The 10,717-nt window shown below is 27.9% G+C and overlaps 1 protein-coding gene across 1 annotated transcript in view; it reads left to right on the forward strand.

Annotated features, from left to right (window-relative positions):
• Positions 1 to 10,190, forward strand: part of LOC106680089 (ubiquitin carboxyl-terminal hydrolase 15) — a gene marked incomplete in the record, with an annotated part of 44,398 nt that extends 34,208 nt beyond the window's left edge. The window contains 5 exon segments of the mRNA XM_067047324.1: positions 2,881 to 3,027; positions 4,619 to 4,835; positions 6,740 to 6,990; positions 7,097 to 7,185; positions 8,609 to 10,190. Coding sequence (XP_066903425.1) covers positions 2,881 to 3,027; positions 4,619 to 4,835; positions 6,740 to 6,990; positions 7,097 to 7,185; positions 8,609 to 8,668 — 764 coding nt within the window.
• Positions 10,191 to 10,717: the final 527 nt, after the last annotated feature.

Below are 10,717 nucleotides of genomic sequence, written 5' to 3' on the forward strand. Positions count from 1 at the left end.
GTGTGTGTGTGTGTGTGTGTGTGTGTGTGTGTGTGTGTGTGTGTGTGTGTGTGTGTGTGTGTGTGTGTGTGTATACACAAACACTCACACATACATAAGTTTGTTCAAATTCAAATCATTTTTTGGATAATATATTTGAGCATAACATATCCATGATCTTGTGGGCTTTTTTACTATTTTTCCCCCTTAGAAATGAGTATCACCTTTACTGTATTATTGTCTTGGTTTGTTAAACATATATGTAAAAAAGTAATGTAATGCTTACCTATTCATCATGTCTGGTTTACACTAGTGACCCATCTTGTGGCAAGTAGTTTCCTTGACTGATGGACTCAGCTCTGATAACAGTGAGCTGTTAATATAACAGCCTGAATGTTTATGGATAAGGCAATGTACAGAAGAAGAGTTAATCTTAATTACATCAAGCTCTTGAAAATTACTTATGCTTACGTAGGTTATAGATTATTCTTACAAATGCGAATTGTTTCTGGTTACATATAACTAACTAGCTTCTGCTTAACCAAAGCTAAATTCATTCATTCTAGTCTCTTTTAGTAATAATAAAGCTAAGCATTCTGAGATTAACTAGTAAGTTGAAGTTCAAAACCTTTAAATTAAACTTCAAAAGTCTGATAAAAAAAAAAAAATCTCTCATTAACATTAGACTGACCTGTTTTGCTATAGGTATTAAGCTGAGCAAGTAAACCTCAATATGGTCCCTAACTGCTGCGCTCAACATTCTGCATTTAAATTTATCCATTTTCTCCACATGACAAAACTATTATCCAGTTGATTCTGCTGAACTTCTTTTGTTTCCATAAAATACATCTTCAGGTCTTTCTGACGTTGTATTGATACCAGTTTATGATAAACTAGGGTAGGTACAGGCCAATTTTCAGTATTTTGGGAACAAGTAATAATAATTAACCTATAATCCCCTTTTTACCTAATTTTGTAATCTGTTCATTCCCTTTTGCCCCACTGTGTTTTGTGCAATACTGGTGATGCAATGAATTAAGCTCTTAGTTAGTAATTAAGTACTTAATGAAAATATTTATACCTTCATGTGGTCTAATTAGAACACTACTGGTCATTGCAGTATTAACAATTTACAATAATAAGGAGAGGCCTTGAACATGGAATTAGTGATTTAAATGAAACTTTTTTTGGTGGTACTAGGTTGAATGATATTGAACAAGTGTCTAACGGGTTTCTGCCAATGCTTTCTTAGAGCTGAAAAAAATATATATGTATAATTTTAGTAATTATAAAAATAATTATCCAATTTTTAATGTTTCGTTTTCTCCCTTTGCTCAAAATGTATTCAAAAGTATTATAAGCTGATCGATTAGTTTTTTGTATAGAATAAAAAAATATATATATATATTTAATTAGCTCAAGTATATAAAATTTGTACCCTAATCCAAAAGATCCAAGTAAAGTTTTCCTAAAGAATTTTTTAATGAAATAGAAAATCTTTTTTTTTTTTTTTTTTCCTGATGTCGGATTTAATGCTAACATGTTTTACTCCTTAGGATTTTACTTAAATCCAATATTACTGCAACCGTTGAAAAGCTTAACCTCTGCTCTTCCTATTAATACCAATACCATTTGTGTTTTGTGCCTATTTTATGAGGAAGAAGTAGTTTTTAAAAACTACTTTTCTAAGTAATGTATTCAGCTATGAAGGGAAATACAGAAAACTTTCTTGACTGTTGGTGTACGAATGGTTTTGTTCTGCAAAGACACTTAACATTCTGATTAGTGGACCTTTGATTAGGGAAAAGGCATTGAAAGTCCCCCTAAGGATTAGGACAAACCAAATTCATATAACCCAGCAGTTCATTGGACTAATTTAAAGCTGAACACAAAACTTTGTGTGGAGAAGTAGTGTTAGTAGACGCCAAAATGGTTAGTGAGTGGTTGAAAAAAAAAAATGAAATAGGTTATCTGGCAAAAACATTTCTATCTTTCACAAGGCCACTTTATTAATTTTTTAGAGTGCTTACAAATTAAATAATTTATATATGTATATATAGTTGACCGTAAAAATTGATATATTATAAGTTAGTTTACTTAGAGCTATAAGACTATAGTTTACTTAGAGCCTTAAAGTTAAACATAATTACTTATTTATTATATGCATTTATATTTTTTAATTATATACATTAGATGGATTTATTGCATATAGGTGTACATGTATGATTATTAAAAGAAAATTACTATAATTGTTTGAGCACTTTTTTTGGTTACATTTTTTAAATTCAACTTTCATTTTATTTCTTATGCTTTTCCAGATTGTATTTCAAAAACTTTGCTCTCAGCAAAGAAATCATCATTCCCCAGTATGTTTGCATAAGAGAAGTTTCACTGTATATTTATGGGCGTTTTCTTACCTCTTTAAAATAAAACTTTTAATTAATTAATTTAGTTAGTTCAGGAGCTGTGTTATTATTTTAATTATATAGAAATAGTTTTTGAAAAATCCTCTTTTAACATCATTATATAACTTGTCTATATACTTCATTAAGTTACCTTAATAGTTTTTAGTAAGTTATCTGCTCATTGAAATTTTATTTTTAATTTATTACAATTATGACATTCATCGGCCATTGCATAATTTGCAATTTTATAAATACTTTATTTTTATCATGATTATTTTAGTTCCCGTTCTTTAGTATCCAAGAAGCTTGGAATATTGGTTCTTTCTCCTATCCTTTTTCATCCAATTTATAATGTTCTCTTTGCTAATCTCTAATGTAACTACATTTTAAATTTTACAAAAAAATAAACTTAAGTCTTTTAATTTTTCAGTTTTTATGTTTTTATTTGTAAAACATAATCTAAACACTTTTATTAAGCCTGATTATTTTATTTTAGATCCCAGTAATTCATCGTCAGACAGTGATCTTCCTCCTACAATCTTTGTGCCACCTCTATATCTTCTAGATATAGGTGTGACTGCTAGTTGTACACCAGTCAGAATAGAATTCGATGATGATGATAATTGTGTATGCAATATTGCAGGTAAGAATCTTCCAATAAAAATTATATAGATAAATGTTTTTTGTTTTTTTTTGTAGAGGAAAAATCTTTCATTAGATGAAGTGCAACAATAAAAGTTACACAACAGTGTGAGATTCCTACTCACTAAAAAAACTACCTCCCAATTCTTCTTTACCACCTCGTGGAACCGCTTTCAAGCTTTACTTCATGGGGCTGAAAGGTTATCTACCTAAATCTTCTTTGTAGAGCTTATTTCAGCTAGGCCATTGCCTGGCCTCTTCTTTCTCGCTCTTGTACTCTGAGCCTTCTTTCAATTTGCACTGCATAGTCTGCTGCAGCACTCCTATTTTCCTGCTTACTACAGTCATCATCAAGGAGACTAAGTTTTCTGGAACTGATTTCCTGCCCAGTCTCATGTTCAGCTCTTCCTTTTCTTGAGCAGAGCCTGGACAATGGAAGAACAAATGTTTCACTGTTTCATCCACAGAATCACAAGTAGGGAATCTCTTGTGTGTGTTTGTGTTTGTTGCATTGATACATGTATAGCCCAAAACAGTACCTTATCAATCCTTGTTTGTTTTATTTTTGCCTGGCAACACAAACTGTAGTATGCAGCCTCAAGACCTGGACATAATAAAAAAAAATTTCTGCCACGTAATAGTTAAGCAAATCCTTGACAGCATTGAGTGCTCAAAGAAGCTTAAAATCGCCTTTTTTTTTCTTAGATGTATCGATTGCTGACAGTGGCAAAATGTTGGTGATACAATTAGGAATTGTTTTCTGGCTTATTCATTTCTGAAGGTGGAACGCTTATTTACAGTTACTTAACATTATGATTGTTTATTAAGTACTCTCAGTGGAATAGACTTTCTCAAAATGAAGAAACTCCCTTAATTCTAAATCTGATCCATCTTGACGATGGGTTAGTGGTAGCAGGGATCCTAATTACGAGGAAATTTTGGTTTTATCTGAATACGTTAATGGAAATGGGATGTTGGTTTTGACACATTTTCCGCTCTGAACAACTGACAAAGTCATTGCAAGGCATCACAAAAATTATCTTCAAAGGTTACTCCTAAAGGAAAAAACTGATTTTCATGAACATATTAAATGATAAAATTCTGTATTAATTTTGTCTAAATTTAACTATATTAATTTTATTATTTCATACTTTTAATTTTTTACTTCTGAAAATAAAAACCTATATCATTTGAATATCTCTTTAATCCATATTTAATTCTCAGAGCCTTGACAATACAAATTATTAGGGTTCTACTGCATTTAAAAGTATTGATGCAACATCCATATTTTTTATTTTATTTTTTTACAAAGGAAGTTAAATAATTAAATTAAATTATTAAAAGAAGAAGATTAAAAGCAATTCTTAAACTTAAACATTACTTAATGTTTTTATGTGAGGATAAGAAGTAAGGTATATATTGTGGTGATCTGTGATGGTAAACTTTAATAGTTCATATTTTTCTGAAGTAAGAATTTTTAACATACATGGTGTTGGTGCATCTCTTTTATCCTATTATTTCCCAGTTGATGAAATATGTATCTTAAAATATATATTTGTATCTGTTAAAATATGAATGTTTGTTATTTTTAGGATTGGTAAATTTAGGAGATACTTTAAAACTTATCAGCCGTAAAATTCTGTTGGTTCAATTAACTGTTGAACAAAAACAAATGTATTACACTGAAAAATCTCCAGATTATGGACCCGACTTTCATTTAAGCCACTCCAGGGACAAACCAAAATTAAATATCAGCGATTGCTTCGACCTTTTCACGACATGTGAAAAATTAGGACTTGAAAACACTTGGTATATTGAATATTTATGTTATATTAGTTAACTTATATTATGTAAATATTTTTATTTTATTTTAAGTCTCTTTCTTTGGATTTTATAATTCCTCTTTTCATTATTTTTCTTTTTTATTTGTTTCATCCATGTTTATATTTGTAATTCTCATTTTTATCACATTAGCTTTTTCTTTCTGAAAAAAAAGATAATGCCATAAATGGCATTTACAATATACCCTCTTTATATCTATATTTATGTTATGACTTACTTTTTTGTTTCATCCTCCTGTTTATTAGTAGTATGTTTAAATAATTTCCATATGAATACTTTACTGCCCAGAATTAAACCTTTTGCGATATGAATAGCAACTTATAATTATAATTATTTTTAAGGGCTTTCTCAGACTAAGCCCATCCAGTCTCATCTAATCCATCTAACTAAATTTTAGTGTCAGCTAGAGAGATTAGATCTGACTAGATAGGTCGATGGGGTTGTTCTGAGAAAATACTAATGGATCTCAATCTTCTCTGTATTAAAGTTACTAACTTGGACTATATTTAATACTTCAGACATGCACTTCCTTTCTAGATTGACTTTGTACTTTCTCCCTATTCAAATAAAATATTTAACGACTTATGGCAATCAATACATTTTTATCTTTCTGAAATTCGTGTACAAACGGTTAACTACACTTCAATATTTTGATATTTACCAAAAGAAAAATAATATTAAAAATTAACATTGATCAATAGTTAAATCATTTACAACTTGGTCCTAATTGTTAGTGTTAAATAATTTTCTCATTGTGTAATTGGGCTCGATAGAAATAGTTAAAATACTTCATAACGGTAAAGGAATGAGACTCTCATTCCCAGATAGTTATTTTAATCTGTCTTTAACCTTTTTTTTTTTTTAATTGGAATCATTAAATCACTTCTTTTAGAGCTCCAATATATTAAGTTATACCCTTTGACCACATCATGACCAATTTTAACATACTAGCTGTATCAAGACTTTTAACATCCCCAACAATTAGAGATTCAAATGGTGGACCTATTTACTTCGGGAAAAATAGGCATTTACACTTTACTTGGGGATACCCATGAATATTTTGGATGTTCCAGGACTATTTTTGCCTTTAGAGTTCCATATACTGAATCCATTAAAACCAAATTTATTAGATCAAACTTGAAACAACCTTTCCCTTTATGTCTCAATCCACCCATTGGAAGTTTACTTATTAGATTTTCTTTTCAGTGAGTTGTTCTGAAGTCCAATGGTTTTGCATTTACATTTCAATCTTAACGATATAATATAATTATTATATTAAGAAATAGTGTAAAAGCAACCTAAGAAAAAGAAAAAATCCGGAAATTACCAGCTAGTATTTTTCTTCATAATTTTATATTTTCAAATAATAGACAAATTTATCAATATTAGTATTTCAGGGCTTTCAAATAATTAATTAAGCTTTTTAATTATTTTTTTAGTATCATGATTTATTCTTGTTTGCTTATTTACAATCCATATTTTTATCCTTATTCCGCAATAACTTCATCATGAACTGAAAATAATGATTGCCCTTGAAAAATGTATGTCACTGTTTATAAACAAAGTGTTATTGTCTACACCTACTTTAGTTATCTTTAATTCACCTTAAGTCTTCATTTTGATTGGTTCATCTCCTTCCCCTAGTTTCTATTTTTATTTTATTTATTAGAGTTCACACTATCCAGTCACGATAAATTATTGCCATGTTTTGTGCCTACTAAAAATAAACCATCATTTTTAGTTAGGCATGTCTTCAGATATGATTAGTTGTTAAAATGTTTGATTATTCAATTCTTATTAATTTTATTCTATATTAAATAATTAACCTCTGTTATGTGTAACTTATTTCAAATTTTTATTTTTCTTAACAGGTATTGTCCAACATGCAAGAAAGACCGAAGAGTGACTAAGAAATTTGATCTATGGAAATTACCCAATATATTTATCATTCAACTTAAACGTTTCTCCTTTACTAAGGGAGGTGACAAAATTGATTCACTGGTGGAATTCCCATTGTCGAATTTGCGTTTAACCAAGTATATAATAAATCCTGCTGAGCAAGACGTAAAATATGATCTAATAGGTGTTATAAACCACTATGGTACTTTGACCGGAGGTCATTGTAAGTTTTTTTGTAATTTTTGTCCTTATAGTTGCCTTAAATTATATATGGTGTGATTAGATGTTTCTATTATATTAGTGATTAAAATTACTAATATTATTTATAGATACTGCTTATTGTAAAAACAAAACTACAAATAGATGGTATTGTTTTGATGATGACAATGTCTCCCCCATTAGGAGCGAGGACATTCTTGTAAGTATCAGCAATTTTCTAATTCAAATGGATTGATGAAGGAGTTTATTTTGTGCTAAATGAAAAATTGGTAATGATGAATTTTAGTAACTCGCCAAATCATTTTCCTTTAACATTTAATACATTAACCTATCAATTAAATAAATATTTGTTTACAAAAAGTATATTTATATCAGCTGTCAGCCAAAAATTATTATCTTCAAGCTTAATTTTAATGACTAACTAAACTCTGGAAGGGCTATAAATAAATAAGTTTCTTAGTTATGGATGAATATGGTGCTGGTCACTAAAAGTTTCTTTAATAAATTTTTAATGAAAAATTGAATGGTGTGAGACAGTCTTCTGATGATTTTTATCCTAGAGTTATGTTAAGTATTCAAATCTAAATTATATACAAATTGACATCGTATGTAATTAGTTTATTAGCATCGTCAATTTCATTATTAAATAACTTAAGTAAAAATATCATTTATGTTTAATATTAATCAATGGTGAAATTATAAAAGGGTTTTGTACTTGGAAAGGCAGCACTAATTGACAATTTGTTTTGGTCTAATAGGTTTATAAGATAACATAAACTTTCTTCTACATTTTTTAATGAACTAAAATTCCAGGATATTAAAATAAGAACCATTTGGTCGTACTTTGTTCCTCTCCTTTGATGTAGACATTAATAAATCATTTTTTCTTATTCAAAAGTTTATGATTGGCTCATTGAGGAATGGCACCTCTTAGAGGCGAAGATAAACCCTTGAGGTTGGACAGTGTCTCAGACTGATATCAGGAACTGTTTATAAAGATAAGAATTATTGTGAAAATGACTAGCTGGAGTCATTTTTTGCTAGAAGACTTTTTTGTTGCCTCCAAGTCAATTGAGCCCTGAAATCCATTATGGGCCTAAATTTGACTAAAATATAATTTTCGAAAAGGAGTCTCATTTTATTTAGCTAATTTTGGTATTTCATGTTTTTCATTCCTTAAAGAACAGATTTACTAAGATATCATTTTTTATATGGATAAAAATGAAGAAGAAAAATCATTTAATATTGTAAAACAAGACATTAAAAACATGGAATCGTGTGTTCTAAGAATGTATAAATGATTGCAAGACCAAGAATGTATGGAGGTTTTTGAATTCTGATTAATTAAAACAAAAACATTGTTAACATAACTTGAGATAAATTATGTTTTTAGTTACTCAGAAAAATGAGTGTTTGGATATTTTGAAGATGGTATAGAAAATCAAAATCTCTGTTGTATAGTATCACTTCATTGTTTTCTTCTAAATTTTCTATTTTTATAATTTTTCTTTTGACTGGTAATCCAATCAGGAGTTTAAATAATATTTTTATAAATCAATCAAAAGTCAACTTTTTACGACTTAAATGTGAACACACAATTAATTTGTATTATTTATTTTCAGAGTCCTGCAGCATATGTATTATTCTACCAGAGGAACAGTTCTCTTCCGAGTGAACTCTAATAGTACTTAGAATTTCTTCTTTTGATAGTTTTATCAGTGATGGAATGTAAATAATGCTGAAAAGAAAATTGGGAGATAGTTATTAATCCTTGAAACTGTGATAGCTCAAATGTGATATTTGTATTTGATAAGCGATAAGTTTATAATTTTGAAATTAATGTTGTGTTTTATTTGTTAAAACAGTGTTCTGTCATCCGATCGAAATTTTACTTCTTAAATTGATGTAACTGTTTCATAATTGTTGTTTAGTACCACAATGAACTTTGATATGTTTTTTTCTAACTTTAATGTTCTCACTTCATATTTTATATTTTCATTTCAATTTGTTGAAACAATATTTTTTTTCATTAAATTCCAATTTAATTTTATTCAACTCATTTTGTTTGTGTTTAATCATGTTTTGATATTACCCTCAATATCTAATGTATTGTTTTGATTAGTTGAAACAACTTAACAATACAAAATTAATGTTTAATAACCTGTTGTGTCATTTGTTCATGAATTTTTAATTATCATCACGTTTTTAAGGCCCTCTAAATCATGTTGTTGTATGAAATTGTCAAAATTATAAATCTGTAGTATGATTATGTAATTTTTTTCCTTTTTTTGGGGATATCCTCAATTTATGTATTGTCATTTAATATGTATACAGTAGTGTGTTCTCACTTCATATTTTATATTTTCATTTCAATTTGTTGAAACAATATTTTTTTTCATTAAATTCCAATTTAATTTTATTCAACTCATTTTGTTTGTGTTTAATCATGTTTTGATATTACCCTCAATATCTAATGTATTGTTTTGATTAGTTGAAACAACTTAACAATACAAAATTAATGTTTAATAACCTGTTGTGTCATTTGTTCATGAATTTTTAATTATCATTACGTTTTTAAGGCCCTCTAAATCATGTTGTTGTATGAAATTGTCAAAATTATAAATCTGTAGTATGATTATGTAATTTTTTTCCTTTTTTTGGGGATATCCTCAATTTATGTATTGTCATTTAATATGTATACAGTAGTTGAAACATGTCATCATTAGATAGTTATGATACTGACCTATTTATTTATTTATTGTTTTATTTGTTGAAACAACTTAACAATACAAAATTAATGTTTAATAACCTGTTGTGTCATTTGTTCATGAATTTTTTATTATCATCACGTTTTTAAGGCCTTCTAAATCATGTTGTTTTATGAAATTGTCAAAATTATAAAAATCTGTAGTATGATTTTGTAATTTTTTTCTTGTTTTGGGGACATCCTTAATTTATGTATTGTCATTTAATATGTATATAGTAGTTAAAACATGTCATCATTAGATTGTTATAATACTGACCTTTTTTTTTTTTTTTAATTGTTATTATATACTCACATTTCAAAGTAATCAGCAATATCTAATGTGTTATTGTCTCTACTTTGTAAAAATTATAAATCTTAAGTGTTTTGCTTCGTTTCATTATACAAGCTATGTGATATTGGTATAAATGTTAAAGCCTTGCTCAATTTCTTCCTATTATTGTATTTATTTTTTCCATTGTAGTTTACTACAAATAATTTATATAAAATAAATTTTATGATTTTTATTCATTTGATTTTATTGAAATCCTTGATTTCTTACAGGTATACTTCATTGTTTTTAATATACTTGAATTTAATATCTTTATCTTCATAATTTTAGGGGTATTTATTTCCTTGAATGTTATATTATATTGTTTCTTTATTGTTATAAATTTATAAAAAGTTTCATTTTAATCAAATATTTTAAAGTCATGTGTTCAATAACTAATCTATTTTTAAAATTTTGAAGACTAATGCTGTAGTAGTATTTTATTGTCCATAAGAGTTGTTGATTAATTAGTGTTTAATCCAATACAATTGAGGTAAGAGGTAAAATATGGGTATTATATTTCTATACTGCAGCAGTTCCCAAATTTTCATGGCACCCTTGTCAGCCTAAAATAATTTAACAGCACCCTTGTCAAGCTAAAAAATTATTGGAATAATCCTTATGGTTTAATATGTAGAAAAAGAAGAAAAACCTGCG

This window comes from Halyomorpha halys, unplaced genomic scaffold (assembly GCF_000696795.3).
Source record: "Halyomorpha halys isolate HHAL.00 unplaced genomic scaffold, Hhal_1.1 Scaffold241.1, whole genome shotgun sequence".
Lineage (NCBI taxonomy): Eukaryota > Metazoa > Arthropoda > Insecta > Hemiptera > Pentatomidae > Halyomorpha > Halyomorpha halys.